Source organism: Heterodontus francisci, chromosome 11 (assembly GCF_036365525.1).
Source record: "Heterodontus francisci isolate sHetFra1 chromosome 11, sHetFra1.hap1, whole genome shotgun sequence".
Lineage (NCBI taxonomy): Eukaryota > Metazoa > Chordata > Chondrichthyes > Heterodontiformes > Heterodontidae > Heterodontus > Heterodontus francisci.
This window is the reverse complement of record NC_090381.1, coordinates 107114485-107140849: the sequence shown is the minus strand read 5'-3', so window position 1 is coordinate 107140849 and position 26365 is coordinate 107114485. Positions and strand designations below refer to the sequence as shown.

Genomic DNA, 26365 nt, shown 5'->3' with positions numbered 1-26365 from the left:
GATATGTCGAGCATTCTTTGTTCCAGTCCTACTCAGGCCCCCTCCCCCAACTCTTTTTCCGGTACATTGATGACTGTATCGGTGCCGTTTCCTGCTCCCGCCCCGAACTCGAAAACTTTATCAACTTTGCTTCCAACTTCCACCCTTCTCTCACCTTTACATGGTCCATCTCTGACACTTCCCTTCCCTTCCTCGACTTCTCTGTCTCCATCTCTGGGGATAGGTTGTCTACCAATATCCATTATAAGCCCACTGACTCCCACAGCTACCTCAACTACACTTCTTCACACCCTACCTCCTGTAAGGACTCCATTCCATTCTCCCAGTTTCTCCGTCTCCGACGCATCTGCTCTGATGATGCTACCTTCCATGACGGTGCTTCTGATATGACCTCCTTTTTCCTCAACCGAGGATTTCCCCCCACTGTGGTTGACAGGGCCCTCAACCGTGTCCGACCCATTCCCCGCACCTCTACCCTCACCCCTTCCCCTCCCTCCCAGAACCGTGACAGGGTTCCCCTTGTCCTCACTTTTCATCCCACCAGCCTCCATATCCAAAGGATCATCCTCCGCCATTTTCGCCACCTCCAGCGTGATGCCACTACCAGTCGCATCTTCCCCTCCCTTCCCCTGTCAGCATTCCGAAGGGATCGTTCCCTCCGCGACACCCTGGTCCACTCCTCCATTACCCCCACCACCTCATCCCCGTCCCAGGGCACCTTCCCTTGCAATCGCAGGAGGTGTAATACCTGCCCATTTACCTCCTCTCTCCTCACTATCCCAGGCCCCAAACACTCCTTTCAGGTGAAGCAGCGATTTACTTGTACTTCTTTCAATGTAGTATACTGTATTCGCTGCTCACAGTGTGGTCTCCTCTACATTGGGGAGACCAAGCGCAGACTGGGTGACCGCTTTGCGGAACATCTCCGCTCAGTCCGCAAGCAGGACCCTGAGCTTCCGGTTGCTTGCCATTTCAACACTCCCCCCTGCTCTCATGCTCACATCTCTGTCCTGGGATTGCTGCAGTGTTCCAGTGAACATCAACGCAAGCTCGAGGAACAGCATCTCATCTACCGATTAGGCACACTACAGCCTGCCGGACTGAACATTGAGTTCAATAATTTCAGAGCATGACAGCCCCCCACTTTACTTTCATTTTTAGTCATTTTTAGTTATTTTTTCTTCCCTTTTTTTTGCATTCCTTTTTACATTTTTTACAATCTTTTTTTGCATTTATTTCATTTCATCTTAGTTTGTTCAGTTTGCTTACCCACTGTTTTTTTCAGGTTGTTTTTCTTCAGGTTTGCACTTGCTGATGTTCAATATTCAGTCTATTCACACCTATTCTGTACTAATGCTTTGTCTTTCAACACACCATTAACATATTGTTTGCCTTTGCTCCGTGACCTTTTGGTCAGCTATGTGGCCTGGTCCAATCTGCACCTTCTCCTTTGTTATCTCTTGCCCAACCCCCACCTCACTTGTTTATAATCTGTGACTTTTCTAATATTTGTCAGTTCCGAAGAAGGGTCACTGACCCGAAACGTTAACTCTGCTTCTCTTTCCACAGATGCTGCCAGACCTGCTGAGTGAATCCAGCATTTCTTGTTTTTGTTTCAGATTTCCAGCATCCGCAGTATTTTGCTTTTATGTTAAACTGAGGTTACAGCTGCCCTTTCAGATGGGTGCAAAAAATCCCACGGCACTATTCGACGAAGAGCAGGGTAGTTTCACCCCCACATCCTAGGCAAGATCCTTATCACTCATCCAACATCACTAAAAACAGTTTATCTGGTTATGTATTTCATTCATATTGTGGGACCTTGCTGTGTGCAAATTGGCTGCTGTATTCCCCTACATTACAACAGTGACGATACATCAAAAGTACTTTATTGTGTGTAAAGCACTTTGGGACATCTTGAGGATGTGAAAGGCACTGTATAAATGCAAGTCTTTTTTCTTTCTATATCGCACCTTTAACTTAGTAAGACGTTCAAGATGTTTCTACAGGAGTGTAATCAGACAAAAAGACTGGCTAACATTTCAGGCACAGAAGCTTTATCTAAATACAAAGAAGGTTCACGGGTAAATTTTATAAACTAGAGTTCCTCCTTTGAGTGCTAGAAGTAAACTTCAAATAGAGGGCAAATCGTGTGGACCACAAAATTGCCACCTTGATCTTCACACTCGAACATTTGATGCATGCTCTTGTTGTGTGATGTTCTGTATTAGAAGTTGTAAAGTTTACCTAATGGTTAATTATTGATGGGTTTTTCATTGATTTTGTCCTAAGTAGAATACAGTTTGTGAATTGGCTATTTGTCTATCAGTTTTCAGGGTCAACATGGAAGTTCACTGAGGAGGAATCTCCCTATGGCATCGTGGTGAGGGAGTCGGGGGGGGGTGGGTGCGGTGGGGGTGTGCGTGGGATGGTGGAGGGTGGTGGGGTCAGGTGTGTTCTGGTAATGCACTGGTTTATGTTATGTGTCTGCTCATTAATCAGCCCTTTAAACTATTCATTCCTCTTAATGGTTTGAGTGCAGTTATCCTGTCGATCTTAGTCAGAACTCTGCAGCGGGCTCACAATCTGACTCCAGAGTGAGTCGTGAGAGATATCCTTAGGGACTAATACCTAATCCCATCTGGGCTAGACGATGTGTGCTGCACAACTCCTGTGTGTTCTAATGTTTATAAAACACTCAGGAGGTCCTCTCGGCCACCTTGGTACTTTGCAAACAGAAACAAGAATCTATAATAATGATACTTGGTTTTTGTCGGTCTGGACTGTTTTGATTGGTGGGTTTACTTAGTGAGCAATGCCTGGCACACAGGGAAACACCTGGGGTACATGGAGGACAGGAGTGTGACTCACGTGCGGCTACCAACAGTTGGTGGTGGCGACAGGGTGGGGGGATTGGTGGAGAACAAAAACAGCGGGAGGTAAGGAGAACCCAACAATAAAGTTATTCTGGCTGGAGAGATTGTTTCCGTGAGGGATGGGATAGGATTGCTGGGAAGTTTAGGGAATGCATAGGAGGGATGGATTGAATGGGATGGGGATGACATGAGAGGGGTGGAGAAGATGGAATTGGTTAAACTATTCAAAAGCTATTCTTTGTGCTAAAAATGAACATTCACTAGATTTGAACATAAAAGTTTTAGAAATGCTGTCAGGTAAATTAAAAGATTACATCAGTGTTGATTCTATAAAGGTATAACAGTCTATACCCTTCAGAGTTTCTACACAGTCTAACTCCAATAGCATGCTACTGCACAAAGTTAGACTCAAGGCAGGAGCAGTTATAATGTTGCTTCGAAACTTGAGTCCTAAACAAGGACTTTGTCATGGAACAAGATTGGTATTTAGCAAGTTGTATTCTTTGATGATAGATGCTGAAATTATAACAGGCAGATTGCAAGGAAATAGAGTGTTTATTCCGTGAATAATATTGAGCCCATTCGATGTAAACCTGCCTTTTCAGCGCAGGAGAAAACAGTTCCCAATTAGACTTTCACATTCTATGATTACAAACAACTCACAAGGCCAAACTCTTGACACAATTTGTATTTATATCCCTCGGCCTGTTTTCACACATGGACAGCTTTATGTAGCTTTTTCCAGAGTGAGAAGTTCTGATTCTGTTGAAGTCTTTGGTGAAAGAATAATAGATATCCTGTATTTAAAGGGGAATTGCAGTAAAGATACTAATTTGACCACAGATGTTTTGTGGGTCTCGACTAGTTGATTTTTTTTTAAAATCATACATTTTGAGAAAATAGATGGCTGTTTTGGGAAAAGCAAATGCCACTATCTGTGCCAAAGGGGAAGTGGTCTTGTGGAGGAGTGGCAGGGGAGAAATTGTGGGAAGGACTTACTTTACATCGATGCTTGATGCTGACACTGGCTGTAAACAATGGGAAACTTTTCCACTCGCTAGCTGGGCAGCTTGTGCAGTGCATGGGCATAACACAGTACATGGAAACTGTGTTTGACCAATTGAAACAATATGTTTGGATCAAATTATGCCTGGATCAGAAATGAACTTACTTGAAGTAGATTCAGCTGAACAAAGAGACTGGCTGACCAACAGCCCTTTAAGGGATTATTCTTTCAGTGTTAGCTTGCTTCAATTGGTAACTTCAGACCGATTAGCCTGACATCTGTAGTAGGGAAAATGCTAGAATCTATTATGAAGGATGCGATAACTGGACACTTAGAAAATCATGGTTGGATTGGGCAGAGTCAACATGGATTTATGAAAGGGAAATCATGTTTGACAAACCTGTAGTTTTTTGAGGACAGAACTAGCAGAAGACTTTCGGAAAGGTCCCACACAGGTTAGTAAGCAAAATTAGAGCACATGGGATTGGAGGCAATGTACTGGCATGGATTGAGAATTGATTAATGGACAGAAAACAGAAAGTGGGAATAAATGGATCATTCTCAGGTTGGCAGGCTGTGACTAGTGGAGTACTGTAAAGATCAGTGCTGGGGCCACAGCTGTTTACAATCTATATCAATGATTTGGATGTGAGGACCAAATGTAATATTTCCAAATTTGCTGATGACACAAAACTAGGTGGGAATGTGAGTTGTGAGGAGGATGCAAAGAGGCTTCAAGGGGATTTAGACAGGCTAAGTGAGTGGGCAAGAACTTGGCAGATGGAATATAATGTGGAAAAATGTGAAGTTATTCACTTTGGTAGGAGGAACAGAAATGCAGAGTATTTCTTAAATGGTGAGAGATTGGGAAGTGTTGATGTCCAAAGGGACCTGGATGTTCTTTCTCATAAGTCACTGAAAACTACCATGCAGGTACAGCAAGCAATTAGGCAGGCAAATGGTTTGTTGGCCTTGATCGCAAGAAGATTTGAGTACAGGAGGAAAGAAGTCTTGCTGCAATTATATAGAGCCTTGGTGAAACCACAGCAGCAGTATTGTGCAAGGTTTCATCTCCTTACCTAAGGAAGGATATACCTGCCATAGAGGGAATGCAACGAAGGTTCACCAGACTGATCCCTGGGATGGCGGGATTGTCCTATGAGGAGAGATTGAGGAATGTGGGCCTGTATTCTTTAGAGTTTAGAAGAATGAGAGGTGATCTCATTGAAGCATACAAAATTATTACAGGGCTCTACAGGTTTGCTGCAGGAAGGATGTTTCCCCTGGCTGGGGAGTCTAATCCGGGGACCCAGTCTCAGAATAAGGGGCAGGCCATTTAGGACTAAGATGAGGAGCAATTTCTTCACTCAGGACGGTGAATCTTTGAAATTCTCTACACCAGAGTAAAGGCCTGCTCAAGTCACAAAAGTTTCCCCCGAGCCCGAGCCGACCACCGCAATGTTCCCTTTACTTACCTTCCGACTCCCAATCTTCAGGAAGCTGCAGCATGAGCGTGATGATGTCATAGAGATGCTCACATGCTCACTGCACAGACTCAGAGATTCCCTGCTTGACATCCTGGACTCGCAGCTCAGGCAAGTTTTTAACTTTTAACACTTACCTGCAATTCGTGCTGTGTGTGTCCGACTTGGACCTGGCCTGACCCGGACCCGGCCCGACTCGGACCCGGCCCGACCTGACCCAAGCCTGAAGGCCAGACCCGGAAGAGCGGCCTGACCCGACCTGAACCCGACACATGTCGTCGTGTCCCATCAGGTTCGGGTCAGGTAGCAGGCCTTTACCCCAGAGTGCTGTGGATTCTCAGTCATTAAGTATATTCAAGACAGAGATCAATAGATTTCTAGATATTAAAGATATCAAAGGATATGGGGATAGTGCGGAAAAATGGCGTTGAGGTAGAAGATCAACCATGATCTAGTTGAATGGTGGAGCAGGTTCGAGGGGCCGAATGGCCTACTCCTGCTCCTAGTTCCTATGTTCCTTTGCTTCCGATGGCTAAATTATGAGGACAGGTTGCACAGACTAGGCTTGTAATCACTTGAGTCTGGAAGATTAAGGAATGATAATTGAGGTGTTTAAGATGATTAAAGGAGTTTATTTGGATGATAGAGAGAAACTATTTCCTCTGGCGGGCGAATGCAGAACAAGGGAGTATAAGCTTAAAATTAGAGCGAGGTCATTCAGGGGTGATGTCAGGAAGCACTCTTTCACAGAATGGGTAATGTGAATCTGGAACTCTCTTCCCCCAAAACGCTATTGAGGCTAGGCCAGGGATCTGCAACCTGTGGCTCAGTAAAGACTCATATTCAGCTCTTGACCTTGATCAACTGAACACATTTTAATAGTAATTAAATGGCCTGTTTCGTTTTTTAAAAATCTTATTAACATTGTTCTTGTGAAAAAGTATCCTTCAATTGTTTTGTCAAAACAGTTAAAATGTTGAAATGTGTCTCCGTTTTGTTTTTCATTATTATTGGCATTTGAGTAATTGCATAGCGCCTCTGAAGATACTGTGTTTTTGAGTGAATTTAAAAATCACAGTGACTCCTGCCAACACAGAGCATGCTCAGAGCAATCGGGGCCATGATCAGTGCGTGCAAACGTTTGCCAGTATGAACGTGTGCATCTGCGCACTAACGTCACCACACAATGATGTCCTCATCCCTCAATAGGCGCAATCGCCACCTCCATTCCCCTGAACAGTACCCCGCTCCCTCCCGACATCCCCACTTCAATCCCCGCGTTCCCCCGCACCCCCCCCCCCCCTCGGTCACTTGCTCCCCGCCTCGCTGCTGCCTTCCCTCAGCTACTTGTTCCCGCCTTTGCTGCTTCCACCAACCCCGCCCCTCCCAAATCACTCCGGCCGCTTCCCCCTTTGGCCACTCGCTCCCGGCCTCGCACTCCCCCCCCCCCCCCCACCCCGGCTGATTGCTCCTCCCACGCTACCCAAAGAAAGGGAATGAGCCCGAAGTGTGCGGCTGAGGGGTGACGCGGGAGCGAGTGACCGAGAGGAGGGACACAGTGTGACTGGGAGCGAGCGGCCCAGGGGGTGAAGCAGGCAGTGAGCGGCCAGTGGGTGGGGGGGGTTGGGGGGATGTGGCGAGGCCGATGGGTGGAAGGGTGGGAGAAGCGGGGAGCGAGTGGCCGAGAGGAGGCAGTGACGAGGCCGGCAGCGAGTGGCTGAGGGAAGACAGTAGCAAGGCGGGGAATGAGCGGTGAGAAGATGTTGTGAAGTGGACATAAGGAGTTTACAGACCGATATAGATAGGTTGAGTGAGTGGGCAAAAATGTGGCAGATGGAGTATAATGTGGGAAAATGTAAAGTTGTTCACTTTGGCAGGAAGAATAAAAAAAAGCAGAGTATTACTTAAACAGAGAATGACTGCAGAATTCCGAGGTACAGAGGGATCTAGATGTTCTAGTGCATGAGTCACAAAAAGTTAGCCTGCAGGCACATTAATAAAGAAGGCTAATGGAATGCTATCCTTTATTATGAGGGGAATTGAAAACAAAAGTAAGGATGTTATGCTTCAGTTATACAGGGCATTGGTGAGACCACATCTCGAATACTGTGTGCAGTTTTGGTCTCCTTATTTAGAAACATAGAAAATAGGAGGAGGAGTAGGCCATTCAGCCCTTCGAGCCTGCTCCGTCATTCATTATGATCATGGCTGATCATCCAACTCAGCAACCTGTCGCCGCTTTCGCCCTACACCCTTTGATCCCTTTAAACCCAAGAGCTATAGAAACAAGGGGGTCAGCAGCACAACAGCAGAGGGACTCCAGGCATGGCGGGGGGGGAGGTCAGCAGCACAGCAGCACAAACGCAAAGCAGCAGCAGTAAAGTCAATCAGTGAAGCAGCAGTTTAAGCAGGGATGGCAGTGTTTTAAATATGGCACCAGCACCTGTGTTTGTCTCCACTGGCAATGCCATCGGGGTCCCACACCCCCACCCACCCGTTTTCCAATGGGACAGGCCCTGCGCCTCCTGCATTCAAATAGCCTGGCCGACACGTGACAAGTGGCGATGCTCCTCTGGTCCTGCCACCAGGACCTGCGACGGGCTGATATAATTCAGCCCTATGTGTGGCAAAGGGCACTGTTAGGGTTAGGCTATGATATATCTTGCTAACCTGGAGAAAAATACACCCAATGGCTCTGTTGCTGATTTAAAACTGATTTAAGGATGAAAATGCGTTGGAGACAGTTCAGAGGAGGTTTACTAGATTGATGCCAGGAATGAGCGAGGAAAGGTTGGACAGACTGGGGCTTTTTCCACTGGAGTTTAGAAGAGTGAGGGGAGACTTGATTCTTGATAAGATCCTGAACGGGTCTTGACAAAGTGGTTATGGAAAGGATGTTTCCTCTTGTGGGTGAGTCCAGAACTAGGGGGCACTGTTTTAAAATGAGGGATTGCCCTTTTAGGACAGAGATGAAGAGAATTTTTTTCTCTCTGAGGGTTGTGCAACTTTGGAACTCTCTGCCTCAGAAGGTGGTGGAGGCGGGGTCATTGAATAATTTTAAGATGGAGGTAGATAGATTCTGGTTAGGCAAGGGAATCAAAGATTATCAGGGGTAAATGAGCATGTGGAATTCGAAACACAAACAGATCAGCCATGATCCTATTGAATGGCGGAGCAGCCGCAATGGGCCGAATGGCCTACTTCTGTATGTTGGTAAGATGGGCGCAGGAGGGAGCGGTAGAGAGAAGCGCGATGGCAGGAGGGAGCAGGATACTCTTGGGGTGGGATGAAGGCGGCGATCACAGCCATTCAGGAGATTTGGGTTAAAAAAATTTTTGTGATAAATTGAGCAGCACCATCTTTATTACTGGCAGCTGCCTGAGACATCACAGACAGTGACGCTTCAGTGGATGAGGCTGCATTTGCGCATGTGCCAGTACTGCACCACCTAGTGGTTGCGTTGTCAGCAAACGCAGCCTTTTAAAAAATGGGTCGTCTTGTTATTAAGGTTGCCGATGGCTGGGCTAGGCCAATCACGGCTTAATAAAGTTAGGTTAGACAATGGTATAAAGAGTTATCAAACTAAGGTGGGTAGACAGAGTTAGGATACAAATCAGCCACGATCCAGGAACAGAGCAAATAGGAGCAGGAGTAGGCCATTCAGCCCCTCAAGCCTTCTCCGCCATTCAACTAGATCATGGTTGACCTTCCACCTCAATGCCATATCCCTTGATACCTATAGGAACATAGGTAAAATATCTAGGTAAGATCTAATTAAATGCTGGATGGGCTCGAGGGGCTGAATGGCCTACTCATGTTCCCAGGTTCCCAGATTGTGGGCTCAAACCCCACACCAGGACTACTGCACATAATGTGACACTTCAGTGCACTAAGGGACTGCTGCATTATTGAAGGTGACATCTTTCAGATGCGATTTTAAACTGAGAGCCTACCTGCTTGTTCAGGCAAACCCATGGCACAACTGAAAGAACAGCAAGGAATTCTGCGAGCCAATATTCCTTCCTCAAACACCATCAACAAAAACAGGTTATCTGGTCATTTACCTCACATGCTGTATTTGGAAACTTGCTGTAGACAAATTGGTTGCTCTGTGTGTCTAGGAAATGACAATAATCACACTTCAGAAGTAACCCATTGTCTGAAGTGATTTGCAGTGTCCTGCAGACATGAAAGGGGGTGAGATTGGTCTTTGGTAATAGTGAATTGGCAGTTCTGCTGCACTACCAACTAAAAGCAATTTCAGCCCCAATAATACAACAACTTGCATTTATATTGCACCGTAGTGGATGAGAAGCGTCCCAAAGCACTTCACAGAACCGCAATCGAAATTAATGAAGACCAAGCAGAAGACGGCAATCTTTGGAAGTTGCTTCATCGAAGATATGGGTCTTAAGAAGTGTCTTGAAGGAGATGAGGGAGTGAAGAGGTTTAGGAAGGGAATGTGAGAATGTGGACCGAGCTGAATGAAGACATGGTGGCCCACACAAGTAGTCTTAATCCACGTACCTGCGCTGTTCCCAGATCCAATTATCTCCCTTTCCTTTAACCACCCATCTAAGCTATTCTTAAATGTTCATATAGTCTCTGCTTCATTGTGCAACTCTGGTGATAGGGTATAAAAACAAGAAATGCTGGAACCACTCAGCAGGTCTGGCAGCATCTGTGAAAAGAGAACAAAGAAGGACAAAGAACAAAGAAAATTACAGCACAGGAACAGGCCCTTCGGCCCTCCAAGCCTGCGCCGATCCAGATCCTCTATCTAAACATGTCGCCTATTTTCTAAGGGTCTGTATCTCTTTGCTTCCTGCCCATTCATGTATCTGTCTAGATACATCTTAAAAGACGCTATCGTGCCCGCGTCTACCACCTCCGCTGGCAACGTGTTCCAGGCACCCACCACCCTCTGCGTAAAGAAATTTCCACGCATATCCCCCCTAAACTTTTCCCCTCTCACTTTGAACTCGTGACCCCTAGTAATTGAATCCTCCACTCTGGGAAAAAACTTCTTGCTATCCACCCTGTCTATACCTCTCATGATTTTGTACACCTCAATCAGGTCCCCCCTCAACCTCCGTCTTTCTAATGAAAAATAATCCTAATCTACTCAACCTCTCCTCATAGCTAGCGTCCTCCATACCAGGCAACATCCTGGTGAACCTCCTCTGCACCCTCTCCAAAGCATCTACATCCTTTTGGTAATGTGGCGACCAGAACTGCACGCAGTATTCCAAATGTGGCCGAACCAAAGTCTTATACAACTGTAACATGACCTGCCAACTCTTGTACTCAATACCCCGTCCGATGAAGGAAAGCATGCCATATGCCTTCTTGACCACTCTATTGACCTGCGTTGCCACCTTCAGGGAACAATGGACCTGAACACCCAAATCTCTCTGTTCATCAATTTTCCCCAGGACTTTTCCATTTATTGTATAGTTCACTCTTGAATTGGATCTTCCAAAATGCATCACCTCGCATTTGCCCTGATTGAACTCCATCTGCCATTTCTCTGCCCAACTCTCCAATCTATCTATATTCTGCTGTATTCTCTGACAGTCCCCTTCACTATCTGCTACTCCACCAATCTTAGTGTCGTCTGCAAACTTGCTAATCAGACCACCAATACTTTCCTCCAAATCATTTATGTATATCACAAACAACAGTGGTCCCAGCACGGATCCCTGTGGAACACCTGGTCACACGTCTCCATTTTGAGAAACTCCCTTCCACTGCTACTCTCTGTCTCCTGTTGCCCAGCCAGTTCTTTATCCATCTAGCTAGTACACCCTGGACCCCATGCGACTTCACTTTCTCCATCAGCCTACCATGGGGAACCTTATCAAACGCCTTACTGAAGTCCATGTATATGACATCTACAGCCCTTCCCTCATCAATCAACTTTGTCACTTCCTCAAAGAATTCTATTAAGTTGGTAAGACATGACCTTCCCTGCACAAAACCATGTTGCCTATCACTGATAAGCCCATTTTCTTCCAAATGGGAATAGATCCTATCCCTCAGTATCTTCTCCAGCAGCTTCCCTACCACTGACGTCAGGTTCACCGGTCTATAATTACCTGGATTATCCCTGCTACCCTTCTTAAACAAGGGGACAACATTAGCAATTCTCCAGTCCTCCGGGACCTCACCCGTGTTTAAGGATGCTGCAAAGATATCTGTTAAGGCCCCAGCTATTTCCTCTCTCGCTTCCCTCAGTAACCTGGGATAGATCCCATCCGGACCTGGGGACTTGTCCACCTTAATGCCTTTTAGAATACCCTACACTTCCTCCCTCCTTATGCCGACTTGACCTAGAGTAATCAAACATCTGTCCCTAACCTCAACATCCGTCATGTCCCTCTCCTCAGTGAATACCGATGCAAAGTACTCGTTTAGAATCTCACCCATTTTCTCTGACTCCACGCATAACTTTCCTCCTTTGTCCTTGAGTGGGCCAATCCTTTCTCTAGTTACCCTCTTGCTCCTTATATATGAATAAAAGGCTTTGGGATTTTCCTTAACCCTGTTTGCTAAAGATATTTCATGACCCCTTTTAGCCCTCTTAATTCCTCGTTTCAGATTGGTCCTACATTCCCGATATTCTTTCAAAGCTTCGTCTTTCTTCAGCCACCTGGACCTTATGTATGCTTCCTTTTTCCTCTTAGCTAGTTGCACAATTTCACCTGTCATCCATGGTTCCCTAATCTTGCCATTTCTACCCCTCATTTTCACAGGAACATGTCTCTCCTGCACGCTAATCAACCTCTCTTTAAAAGCCTCCCACATATCAAATGTGGATTTACCTTCAAACAGCTGCTCCCAATCTACATTCCCCAGCTCCTGCCGAATTTTGGTATAGTTGGCCTTCCCCCAATTTAGCACTCTTCCTTTAGGACCACTCTCGTGACCCTTCTTCGGAACTGACCCGAAACGTTAACTCTGCTTCTCTTTTCACAGATGCTGCCAGTCCTGCTGAGTGGTTCCAGCATTTCTTGTTTTTGTTTCAGATTTCCAGCACCCGCAGTATTTTTCTTTTATTCTGGTGATAGGGTGGTGAGGCTGTGGATTCCACTCTGTACAAAACAGGTCCTACTGCTCTCCATCCACAACTCTTACATTTAATTTATATCAACGCCTCTATTGCTTCGAGTCATTAAATAATGGACTCATCTACCACCTTCTCAATGGTAATTAATTCCAGTCGGTTGAATCATCCAAACTGGTAATCAGATACCTGTGAATCAGAGAGCCATTGGTTGAAGGAAGGACAAAGAGGAAATATAAAGTAGAGGTGATTTAATTCAGCAGACTAGCTGGAATTAGCAGAATGAATGGCCCTTGTGCATTCCTCTCTCCTCAGACCGCACCCAAAGACATTGTAAAACATTTACCTTTATTTTGAACTCCAGCTGACTGTTGATGGTGTACATCATCTCTGTTCGTTCCATTCGCCTTGCTCCTTCATTGCACTTACGCACCAGCTAACACAAAGCACAGGGAAAAGGATTACTTTCTTCCACTGGCAGGAGTTAACTTTAAGTATGGTTAGGTAATCCTGTTCATTTAATACATGATGTCAATCCGTCTTTCAGATGATATGTCAAACCGAGGCTCCGTCTGCCCTTTTCGGTGGGCGCAAAAGATCCCATGGCATTACTTCGAAGAAGAGTAAGGGAGCTATCCAGTGGCCTGGCTAATATTTATCCCTCTACCAACATCACAAACACATGTTATCTGGCCATTATCATATTACTATTTGTGGGAGCTTGCTGTGGACAAATTGGCTGACGCATTTTCTACATTACAATAGTGACTACACTTCAAAAGTACTTCATTGGCTGTAAAGTGCTTTGAGACATCCAGTGGTCGTGATAGGCGCTATATAAATACAAGTCTTTTCATTCACATTGTTGATATGTTCCACAATTCCCATTGTTTCAAGGTACCAGCCTTGGCTCAGTGTCAGCCCACTTGCCTCGCCAGAAGGATTCAAACTCGACTCCAGAGGCTTGAACACATAATCTGTGCTGTAACCCCAATGCAGCACTGTGGGAGTGCTACACTGTCGGAAGATGCTGTCTTTGCAAAGAAATGTTAAACTGAAGCCCCACCTGCCCTCTCAGGTGGATATAAAAGATCTCATGGTACTACCTGCAGAAGAGCAGGAAGTTCTTCCTGCTGTCCTGGTCAATATTTATCCCTCAATCACCCTCACTAAAACAGATTACCCTGTCATCCACCTCATGGCTGTTTATACACAATCTGTTGTCATGTTTGTCTAAAAAACAGCAGTGACTAATCTTCAAAAGTACTTCATTTACTATTCAAAATTTTGGGATGTCCAGAAGACATAAAATATACCATATAATTGTATGTTCTAAGTAAATGGCCTTTTCTTCAAATGCTTTTATCAAAGACAAATTGGTATCATTGCAGTTTGAGAGATCAGCCGCCTTCTGTGGAACTTCAACAAGAGTCAAAATCCTTCGAACAAGAGGGGAGAATTTGGATTTTATTTGAAAGAAACCAGACACAAATGTACAAACTTGCAAAGGCAGTGTTGCGTTACAGAACACTAAATGTCCCATTGGAGTCTGTGCACTGTATTTCAAAATCCCACTGCTGAATGTGCAAAGATTGTGGAATGACACAACAAAGAAAAAGGTCATTCGGCCCATCGTGTCTATGCCAGCTGAGGTTTGTTATATTCTTTCATTGGATGTGGGCATGACTGGCAAGGCCAGCATTTGTTGCCTATCCCATGACAACTGAGTGGCTTGCTAGGCCATTTCAGAGGGCAGTTAAGAGTCAACCACATTGCTGTGGGTCTGGAGTCACATGTAGGCCAGACCAGGTAAGGACATTGGTGAACCAGATAGGTTTTAATGATAATCGATGGTAGTTTCATAGTGCCTTTACTGAGATGAGTTTTCAATTCCAGATTTTTATTTATTGATTGAATTTATTAATTAATTGAATGTAAATTCCACCAGCTGCCAAGGTGGGATTTGAAACCTTGCCCCAAGGGCATTAGCCTGGGCCTCTGGATTACTAATTCAGTGGTATTACTACTGCACTGTCTCCCCCAAAAAGAGCTATTCAATTAGTCTCACTGCCTTGCACTTTCCCCATAACCCTTCAGCTTTTTCCCCTTCACTTATTTATCCAATTCCCTTTTCAAAGTTACTATTCAATCTGCTTCCACCACTTTTTCAGGCAACACATTCCAGATCACAACAACTCACTGTGGGAAAAAAAGTCTCATCTCCCCTCTGCTCCTTTTGCCGTTGTGCCATCTTCCCTCATCACACAGTAATCTCACACCCCGGCAGCCGTGTTTATGATCAGGACACCAGAGTCACAGGCTAGGAAGTTAACATGACCTCTCACCCTGCCCCAGTCTGCTGGTGGGATCTAATCCTGGAGGTTTCATCCTCCCATCTCCAATCACTCTGTCTGGTCAAATGGCCTTTCCCTCCATCTCCGATTTTTTTATTAAACTAGCAAAACAAGAGTTCATAGAAAATGAAAAAAGAAACACAATTTTTAATGCCCCTATGATTTTTTCCCCCCAGTTTTTGCTTGCAAAAGTGTCCAGGGGAACAATCTTGAAATCCGGGAGAGTCCAGGCCAATCCTGGGGGTTGACAACCCTACATCCTCCATGCCACAAGACTTCGGAGGATGTGGTTGGTCTAATTCTGTGTGCGTTCACTGTCGGCGACTGGTGAAGATCTTTCTCTGTTTCAAGGCAGCACTTTCGGATAGTTTCCCTCGAGAAGGTGGTGGTGAGCTGCCTTCTTGAACTGCTGCAGTCCTTGCGGTGTAGGTACACCCACAGTGCTGTTAGCAAGGGAATTCCAGGATTTTGACCCAGCGACAGTGAAGGAGTGGCAATATAATTCCAAGGCAGGATGGTATGTGGCTTGGAGGATAATTGCAGGTGGTGGTGTCCCCATGCATCTGCTGCTCTTGTCCTTCTAGGTGGTAGAGGTTGCAGGTTTGGAAGGTGCTGTCAAAGGAGCCTTGGTGAGTTGCTGCAGTGCATCTTGTAGATGGTACACACCGCTGCTACGTGCGTCAGAGGCAAATGGAGTGAATGTTAAGGGTGGTGGATGAGCTACCAATCAAATGGGCTGCTTTGTCCAGGATGGTGTTGAGCTTCTTGAGTGTTGTTGGAGCTGCACCCATTCAGGCAAGTGAAGAGTATTCCATCACACTCCTGACTTGTGCATTGTAGAAGGTGGACAGTCGTTGGGGAGTCAGGGAGATGAGTTAGTCATCGCAGAATTGCCAGCCTCTGACCTGCTCTTGTAGCCACAGCATTTATGTGGCTGGTCCAGTTTAGTTTCTGGTCAATGGTAACCCCCAGGATGTTGATATGGGGGGATTCAGCGATCGTAATGCCAGTGAACATCAAGGGGAGAGGATTAGATTCTCTCTTGTTTGAGATGGTCATTGCCTGGCACTTGTGTGGTGCGAATGTTACTTGCCACTTATCAGCCCTTGTCCTTCTAGGTGGTATCCTCCAGCAAATTGAATACAAAAGTAGGGAGGTTAGGCTTCAGCTATACAGGGCATTGGTGAGATCACATCTGGAGAACTGTGTACAGTACTGGTCTCCTTATTGAAGGAAGGATGTAAACGCATTGGAGGCAGTACAGAGGTTTACTAGGCTAATACCCAGAATGGGTGGACTGTCTTAGGTGCAAAGATTGGACAGGCTAGGCATGTATCCGCTGGAATTTAGAAGAGTAAGAGGCAACTTGATTGAAACATATAAGATCCTGAGGGGTCTTGACAGGGTGGATGTGGAAAGGATGTTTCCTCTTTTGGGAGAATCTCGAACTAGGGGTCACTGTTTAAAAATAAAGGGTCGCCTATTTAAGACAGAGATGAGGAAAAAAAATTTCTCTCAGAGGGTTGTGAGTCTTTGGAATTCTCTTCCTCAAAAGACAGTGGAAGCAGCGTCTTTGAATATGTTTAAGGCAGAGGTAGATAGATTCTTGATAAGCAAGGGGGTGGAAGGTTATCGGGGGTAGGTGGAAATGTGGAGTAATGAGTTCAGCCATGAACTTATTGAATGGCGGAGCAGGTTCGAAGGGCCAAGTTGCCTACTCCTGCTCCTAATTCATATGTTCGTAAGCTTAGATGTTGTACAGGTCTTTCTGCATCTGGACACAGGCTGCTTCAGTATCTGAGGAGTCGCGAATGGTGCTGAACAATCAGCAGAGAACATCCCCACTTCTGACCTTATGATTGAAGGTAGGTCATTGATGAAACAGCTGAAGATGGTTGAGGAACTCATGCAGTAATGTCCTGGGACTGAGATGATTGACCTCCAACAACCACAACCATCTTCCTTTGTTCTAGGTATGATTCTAACCAGTGGAGCATTTCCCCCCAATTCCCATTAACTCCAGTTTTGCTAGGGCTCCTTGATGCCATAATTGGTTAAATGCTGCCTTGATGTCAAGGGCATTCACTCTCACTTCACCTCTGGAGTTCAGCTCTTTTGTCCATATTTAGACCAAGGCTGTAATGAGGTCAGCAGCTGATGTACCTGGCAGAACCCAAACTGAGTGTCAGTGAGCAGCTTATTACTGAGCAAGTCCCACTTGATGGCACTGTCGAGGACCCCTTCCATCACTTTGCTAATGATAGGGCAGTAATTGGCTGGGTCAGATTTGTCCTGCTTTTTGTGCACAGGACATAGCTGGGCAATTTTCCACATTGCCAGGTAGGTGCCAGTGTTATAGCTGTACTGGAACAGCGTGGCTAGGGGCACAGCTAGTTCTGGAGCACAAGTCTTCAGTACTATTGCCGGAATGTTGTCAGGTTCCATGGCCTTTGCAGTATCCAGTGCTTTCAGCCGTTTCTTGATACCACGTGGAGTGAATCGGATTGGCTGAAGACTGGCATCTGTGATGTTGGGAACCTCAGGAGGAGGCCAAGATGGATCATCCACTCAGCACTTCTGGCTGAACATGAATGCAAATGCTTCAGCCTTGTCTTTCGCACTGATGTGCTGCTCCCCCATCATTGAGGATGGGGATATTTGTGGAGCCACCTCCTCCTGTCAGTTGTTTAAATGTCCAACACCATTCATGACTGGATGTGGCTTCTCAAGACCAGCCCTAGTACCCGTGCTTTCAAATAATGCCCACTTGTTGTAGAGAGAAAGAGACCAACTGTTCAAAGATACCGCAACTAGTGACAGGACTTCCCCTCATATTTTTCTTTCCAAGTAAAATCTTATTCTTTCTCCCACATATTTTTCTCTCTTCCCTACTTGAAGGTTCTGGGTCACAGTTCCACAGAGCATTACACTTCTCCAAGCATCGTGTTCATGTGACCAGCTGAAAGTTGTTGCACCAGTCCTGCCAAACCATGAGTTCATTCCTACCAGTGTGTGTCAGACGAGACTGCATTTCCTTTCTAAAAAAAGAATTTAAGAGCACTGATCTCTAAATAGCAACATCACCTTTGTGCTACAAGAACCATGCCCTTCACATTCAATTTTTCATGACGAAATGCTCCTGACAACAGCCCTTCCACATTCCACCACACCACTCCTGACATGGGTAGGGGAATTACAATTCGAGCAGTTGTGTGGAAACCATCATTTGTGGAATCTAACCTGGCCGGTGTGCCTGCAACTAGTGAAACAGCAGACATTCCTGAAGGAATGACTCGAACAATCCACTCAGGGACCGACTGACGCTGTTTCCTGTACAGGTACTTTATTAGAAGGGCTCCTGCCCAAGAAGATAAAACGTCCACTTCCCTTGTGAGGCGCTGTGGAGTCCAACTTGACATTGGCTATATTTGCATAATTCTTTGGAGGTCTCACAAACAGCAATGTGATAATTACCAGATAATCTGCTTTAATAATGTTGGTTATGGGATAAATATTGACCAGGACAGCAGGAAGAACTCAAATAAAAACAAGAAATGCTGGAAACACTCATCAGGTCTGGCAGCATCTGTGGAGAAAGGTTTGAAACGTTAACTCTGTTTCTCTCTCCACAGGTGCTGCCAGACCTGCTGAATGTTTGCAGCATTTTCAGTTTTTATTTCAGATTTTCAGCAGGTACAGGATTTTGCTTTTGCACCAGGAAGAACGCCCCTGCTCTTCTTCAAAATAGTGCCATGGGATCTTTAACATTCACCTGAGAACAGACAAGCCCTCAATTTAACATCACATCCTCCAACAATGCAGCACTCCCTCGGTACGGCACTGGAGTATCAGCCTGGATGTTGTGCTCAAGTCTCTGGAGAGGGACTTGAACCCGCAACCGTCTAACGGAGAACGTGCAACCCACTGAGCTATAGCTGACACCTAAGTACACAACTTAAACTGCATACACAGCTTCGGAGGCTCCATTATATGCACCTAAGCAGCCCACAAAGAGTAAAGGCATGGAAATCCTGGAATAGACTGAGAAGGCATCGGACTCTTTTGAAGACTGATCTCAATGATTTCTGTTGTGAACACAACATACATAAGACACAAATGTCCTTCCTTGTAATAAAATAGCTGTTCATATCTGAAGCCAGCTGTTTAGTAGGCTTACCAGGAAAAATATAAAGGTCCTCACCTTGCTAACAGCTTGCAACGCTTTCTTAGCACATTCATACTCTGGGGATTCTTTAGATGTTTTCTGGCAAATGGTCTGTAAAGAAAATTTCAGGATATGACACACGAGGCAGACTTGTTTTCTCTTTCTGAATGATCGCTGTGTTTCAAAAGACGTATCTTATACCGGAAAATCAAAGACTAACAGATCATGAGATATTTATTCATTAGGAACTCCATCTGGCTCATCAGAAAAAAACCTACTGCCCTCTAGCACAATGACGATTTGGTTTTGAAATGGTTCCTGGGTTTATGCCTCCACTGCTTTATCTGGGATTCCACTGATGTGTTAACCATTATTTGCATCAAGAAGAACTTCCTGATATCAGTTCTAAATTTTCCGATAACTAGTTCGAACCTATGTCTCCTTAGAATCATAGGATGGTTATAGCACAGAAGGAGGCAACTGGCCTGTCGTGTCAATGCTGGCACTCTGCAAGAGCAACTCAGTGAGTCACTCCCCCGTAGCCCTGCAAATTCTTTCTCTCCAGATAATTACCCAATTCCCTTTTGAAAGCCATGATTGACTCTGCCACCTTAGGCAGTGCATTCCAGATCCTAACCACTTGCTGCGTCAAGAGGTTTTCCCTCATGTCGCCTTTCATTCTTTGGCCAATCACCTTAGAATGGTGTCCCCTGCTTCTTGACCCTTCCGCCAATGGGACCAGTTTCTCCCTATCTACTCTGTCCAGACCCCTCATGATTTTGTGTGCCTTGTCCGACTCTCACAGATTTAACTTTTCCATTTTATACATCAGTGCTTAAAGCCACTCTCAGGCTTCAGTTGACTGCATCAAATTTTAACTGAAGAAATGTTTTTTTTCAAAAAGAATTAATTCTCAGGATATTGGTGCTGCTGGCAAGGCTGGCATTTATTGTGCAACTCTAGTTAGAACCATAGAAAAATTACGGCACAGAAGGAGGCCATTCAGCCCATTGTGTCTGCGCCGGCCGAAAAACCTAGCCACCCAATCTAATCCCACCTTCCAGCACCTGGTCCATAGCCTTGCAGGTTATAGCACTTCAGGTGCACGTCCATGTACCTTTTAAATGAGTTGAGGGTTTCTGTCTCCACCACCGTTCCTGGCAGTGAATTCCAGATACCCACTGGGTGAAAAAGTTTTTCCTCATGTCCCCTCTAATCCTTCTACCAATCACCTTAAATCTTTGCCCCCTGGTAATTGACCTCTCTGCTAGGGGAAACAGGTCCTTCCTGTCTACTCTATCTAGGCTCCTCATAATTTTGTTCACCTCAATTAAGTCACCCCTCAGCCTCCTCTGTTCTAAGGAAAACATCCCTAGCCTATCCAATCTTTCCTCATAGCTGCAACAAGTTGTCATTGAGTAGGTGGTGCCCTCTCGAACCGCTGCAGTCCACGCGGTGAAGGTGCTCCCACCGTGCTATTAGGGAGGGACTCAACAACAACAAAGCAACAGATTGTAAATGTTTGTCCTTTGTGCTGGTTTGTGTAGACTCTCATTAGTTACAATGGCAGTTCCACCCTATTTTGCCTGGAGCTTCTTTAAAGTGGAGCAACCCACAATCATTGTGAAACTGCATTCCTGAGAGCTGGGTGTTGGGGTGAGAGTATTATTGGGAATGATGGGGAAATAGAGTTGGATGAGAAAATGGGCCTTGATTTGGGAAAGAAACAATAACTTGCATTTATATAGCAGCTTTAATTTAGTAAAATTAGCCAGCGAGTTAATATCCGTAGCACTTAAAGCAGCCAGAAGCACTGCACAAAGAACAGCCAGGCGCTGCGCAAATGACTACTGGCAACACCTATGCAGTCATATTCAGTTGGCCTCTGACACCAGAAACACAGAGGAATGTATGATGGCATTAAGAGAGCTTTTGGGCCAACCATCAGCAAGATTGCCCCCCCCCCCACCTCAAATCAACATCAGGGGACACAATCACGGACCAATGCAAGCAAATGGACCGCTGGGTTGAGCACTACCTAGAACTGTACTCCAGGGAAAATATTGTCACTGAGACCGCCCTCAATGCAGCCCAGTCTCTGCCAGTCATGGATGAGCTGGACGTACAGCCAACAAAATCGGAACTCAGTGATGCCACTGATTCTCTAGCCAGTGGAAAAGCCTCTGGGAAGGACGGCATTACCCCTGAAATAATCAAGAGTGCCAAGCCTGCTATACTTTCAGCACTCTATGAACTGCTTTGCCTGTGCTGGGACGAGGGAGCAGTACCACAGGACATGCGCGATGCCAATATCATCACCCTCTATAAGAACAAGGGTGACCGCGGTGACTGCAACGACTACCGTGGAATCTCCCTGCTCAGCATAGTGGGGAAAGTCTTCGCTCGAGTCGCTTTAAACAGGTTCCAGAAGCTGGCTGAGCGTGTCTACCCTGAGGCACAGTGTGGCTTTCGAGCAGAGAGATTCACCATTGACATGCTGTTCTCCCTTCGCCAGCTACAGGAGAAATGTCGCGGACAACAGATGCCCCTCTACATTGCTTTCATTTATCTCACCAAAGCCTTTGACTTCGTCAGCAGACGTGGTCTCTTCAGACTACTAGAAAAGATCGGATATCCACCAAAGCTATGAAGTATCATCACCTCATTCCATGACAATATGAAATGCACCATTCAGCATAGCGGCACCTCATCAGACCCCTTTCCTATCCTGAGTGGTGTGAAACGGCTGTGTTCTCGCACCCACACTGTTTGGGATCTTCTTCTCACTGCTGCTCTCATATGCGTTCAAGTCTTCAGAAGAAGGAATTTTCCTCCACACAAGATCAGGGGGCAGGTTGTTCAACCTTGCCCGTCCAAGAGCGAAGACCAAAGTACGGAAAGTCCTCATCAGGGAACTCCTCTTTGCTGACGATGCTGCATTAACATCTCACACTGAAGAGTGTCTGCAGAGACTCATCGACAGGATTGCGGCTGCCTGCAATGAATTTGGCCCAACCATCAGCCTCAAGAAAATGAACATCATGAGACAGGACGTCAGAAATGCTCCATCCATCAATATCGGCGACCACGCTCTGAAAGTGGTTCAAGAGTTCACCTACCAAGGCTCAACTATCACCAGTAACCTGTCTTTCGATGCAGAAATCAACAAGCGCATGGGAAAGGCTTCCACTGCTATGTCTAGACTGGCCAAAAGAGTGTGGGAAAATGGCGCACTGACACGGAACACAAAAGTCCGAGTGTACCAAGCCTGTGTCAGTACCTTGCTATACGGCAGCGAGGCCTGGACAACGTACGTCAGTCAAGAGCGACGTCTCAATTCATTCCATCTTCGCTGCCTCCGGAGAATCCTTGGCATCAGGTGGCAGGACTGTATCTCCAACACAGAAGTCCTCGAGGCGGCCAACATCCCCAGCATATTCACCCTACTGAGCCAACGGCGCTTGAGATGACTTGGCCATGTGAGCTGCATGGAAGATGGCTGGATCCCCAAGGACACATTGTACAGCGAGCTCGTCACTGGTATCAGACCCACCGGCCGTTCATGTCTTCGCTTTAAAGACGTCTGCAAACGCGACTTGAAGTCCTGTGACATTGATCACAAGTCGTGGGAGTCAGTTGCCAGTGATCGCCAGAGCTGGCGGGCAGCCATAAAGGCGGGGCTAAAGAGTGGCGAGTGGAAGAGACTTAGCAGTTGGCAGGATAAAAGACGGAAGCGCAAGGGGCGAGCCAACTGTGTAACAGCCCCGACAACCAATTTTATCTGCAGCACCTGTGGAAGAGTCTGTCACTCTAGAATTGGCCTTTTTAGCCACTCCAGGCATTGCTCCACAAACCACTGACCACCTCCAGGCGCTTACCCATTGTCTCTCGAGACAAGGAGGCCAAAGAGAGAATTTAGTAAAACAGCTCTAGGCTGTTCACAGGAACATGATCAAACAAAACAAATTTGGCACTGAGCCACATAAGGAGATATTCGGTCAGATGACCAAAAGTTTGGTCAAAGAGGGAACTTTTAAGGAGTATTTTAACAGAGGAAAGCAAGGCGGAGAGGCGGAGAGATGTAGGGAGGGAATTCCAGAACTTAGGACCTAGGTAACTGAGGATACACCATAAATGGTGGAGCAATTAAAATCAGAGTTAGCAAGAGACCAGAATTGGAGAAGCACAGATATCTCAAGATAGTTTCAGGGCTGGAGGAGGTTATAGAGATAGACAAGGGTGAGGCCATGGAGGGATTTGAAAACAAGAATCAGAATTTTCAAATCGAGGTGTTGCTTAACCAGGAGCCAATGTAGGTCAGGGAGCACCGGGGCGATTGATGAATGGGACTGGTGTGAGTTAGCATATGGACAGCAGTTTTGGATGAGCTCAAGTTTATGGATGGTGTAAGATGGGAGGCCGACCAGGAGTGAAAGAAATCCATGAGCCCCTCATACATCTGGTGTCAAGGTGAAGACAGGGAGTGTGGGGAGGACGAGGAAGCACCACATGTCAGGGGAGTAAAACATTACACTGAAAGAGGTCAAGTTAGTGAATAACCCAGCCAAAACATAAATCCAATCCTGAGGAGTTTAGCCACTTCTCCAAAACATTCAGTCAGCTAACCGATGTGAGGAATTCCTCGCAAAATTTCCCCGGGTAGGCTATTCAGCTCCCTGAATCTATTCTGCCATTCAATTAGATCATGGCTGATCTGTATCTTACTTCCATTTGGTCCCATAACCTTCTAACACCATTACCCAACAAAAATCTATCTGCTGAAAGGTCATCGACCTGAAACATCAACTCTTGTTTCTCTCGTCACAGATGCTGCCTGACCTGCTGAGTATTTCCAGCATTTTCTAATTGTATTTTAGATTTCCAGCATCCACAGTATTTTGCTTTTGTAAAAATCTATCGATCCTAGTTTTGTCCTTTACAATTGAACCCCCAGCCTCAACAGCTTTTTAGGGGAAGAGAGTTTCTGATTTCCATTACCACAGGGTCAGGAATATGTTTTTCCTCTGTAGACTTTCCTTTTAATTAAGGCAGGGAATATTTCAGTTGTTCTTACATCCATCAGCAGAGGAAGCCGTGTGACTCGCTGCATCGGAAGGATGAGAAATGAGATCATGGGCAGGTTCCTGCACTCAGGATGGGCTTCAATCTTAGTCAAGATTTCTTTAAAGTTTGGATTTGTATTTCTGGAGAAGCAAAAGAACAAGAAAACATTACAACTGTGAAGAGGGTGCAGGGCTCAGTATGGCAATGGACATGAAAACACATCTCAAACTAAAACGTAACAATTATATTTCAATGTAAAAATGGCATGCATTGCTTTGAAATACTCTAGCAGTTTCCCTGTAAGGCTTTGCTCCTGCTATGTAACCTGTGTAAATCTAAGAGTATTTGAGTTACAATCCACCTGTCAATAGCACCTTTAATGAAATAAAATGCCCCAAGGTGCCTTACAGGAGCATTATAAAACAAAACAGGACACTGAGCCACAAAATGAGATATTGGGTCAGATGACCAAAAGCTTTGTCAAAGAGGTAGGTTTTAAGGGGCGTCTTAAAGGAGGAAAGCGAGGTGGAGAGGCAGAGAGGTAGAGGGAGGGAATTCCACAGCATGGGGCCCAGGCAGCAGAATGCACGGCCACCAATGGTGCAGCAATTAAAATCAGGGATGCACAAGAGGCCAGAATTAGAGGAATGCAGATATCTTTGAGGTTTGTGGGGCTGGAGGAGATTACAGAGATAGGGAGGGGCTGAGGCCATGGAGAGATTTGAAAACAAGGATGAGAATTTTAAAATCAAGACGTTGCTTGACCGGGAGCCAATGTAGGTCAGCGAGCACGGGGGTGAGAGGGGAACTGGACTTGGTGCGAGTTAAGACACGGACAGCAGAGTGTTGGACTACCTCAAGATTATGCAGAGTAGAATGTGGGAGACCAATCAGGAGCATGTTGGAATAGCCAACTATAGGAGGTAACGAAGGAATGAATGTGGTTTCCGCAGCAGACGAGCTGCGACATGGGCGAAGTCCCAATTGGCTCGACCCCCATCCGTTCTACGCAACATAACTAACATCTTGCCACACTATCTCAACAGACTAAAACTTCCTCCAGTCTAACCCAAATGATTTCCCAAATAATGCCAATCTTCAATGACCCACCGACGATGAAGGAATGATGACAAATTTCTTTGCATACTCACAGGAGTTTCTGAAGTGTACGTTGCTGGTAGACCTCATTCGAGCAGTACGTTACATAGGGGTCAAATGTGGATGTGGCATGCTTCTCCACAATGTCGCTGATATCGGGTATCACAGCATTCTGTTGGTGTCTGGCTTCAAGTTCCTTGAAGAACCTGTCAAAGCAACACAACAAAAGAGCTCAAATCTAGAAATTCAATGGCTTTCTTATCTCTTGTGTAAACACTAAACAGTCACTCCTGCATCAGTTTAAGCATCATTCCTGCCATCCCATTTAAACAACTCCAGCCACCGTTTAATATGCATTCTCACAGCCCTCACTTCCCTCCCCCTTTCCAGTCTCAATTGGGACAACGCAGAATCTTCAGTGGCTGATGATACTTCTGGTCCCTGGTACTATATGGGGAACAGGGACAGAGGTCCCAGACAGTGACAAGATACAGGTCCAAAACTGTGGCCCTGATTGATCAGGTTATACTGAGAAAAACAAAGACAATTTGCTATAGTGAGCAAAGAGTGAAGATAGGAAGAACATATCAACTGGACACCCTCTCGTAATACCGCACTAAATTCTAATTTAGGTGTTTACTGTGACTCAGCAGTAGTACTTACTCTGTCTGAGAAAGCTTCAGCCAAAATATTCACTGATGACAGCATTACATTTGAATCCCATTCCCCCCAGTTGAATTCCTTCTGATGGCTGACCAGACTTGCATCTGATCACTGGCTACTTATCTCTCCTCTTATTTAAATCAGCGCCCTTTTTTTATTGCATAGCTAGTGCAATTTTGCACCAGAAGGGAATGCTAATATTTCAGGAAACTTCAACCTTTTTCTTAAAGAACAAACATGAACCTATTTTGTCAACTTCTTTCTCTACTTCTTTAATGCTGTGTTATCCTGACAAATCATTCAGAAATGTGTCAATTACAGTAGCTATCAAAGGGATGTGGGAATCAGCATGGAGACAAGACTGATTAACATTTGAAGTAATTGTCAAATAAACCAAAGATGAGAGGTAAGGATTTTTTTTAATGCAGTGCGTTGTGATCTGGAATGCGCTGTCTGAAAGAGCGATGGAAGCATGTTCAGTATCAATGTTCAAAAGGAAATTGGATAAGTGTGCAATGCTAAGGGAAAAGAGCAGAGGAATGGAAGTGATCAGATACTCTTTCAAAGAGCCAGCACAGATGTGAGGGGC

General features: G+C 45.6%; 1 protein-coding gene across 7 annotated transcripts in view; it reads right to left on the bottom strand.

Annotated features, from left to right (window-relative positions):
- Positions 1-26365, bottom strand: part of LOC137375453 (rho guanine nucleotide exchange factor 26-like) — a 225825-nt gene that overhangs the window by 71290 nt on the left and 128170 nt on the right. For all 7 annotated transcript variants that reach the window (XM_068042725.1, XM_068042727.1, XM_068042726.1 and 4 more), the window contains exons 7-10: positions 25167-25319; positions 24026-24155; positions 18988-19062; positions 12779-12868 (exon numbers count right to left, since the gene is read on the bottom strand). In XM_068042725.1, coding sequence (XP_067898826.1) covers positions 12779-12868; positions 18988-19062; positions 24026-24155; positions 25167-25319 — 448 coding nt within the window. The remainder of the gene's footprint in view (positions 1-12778; positions 12869-18987; positions 19063-24025; positions 24156-25166; positions 25320-26365) is intronic.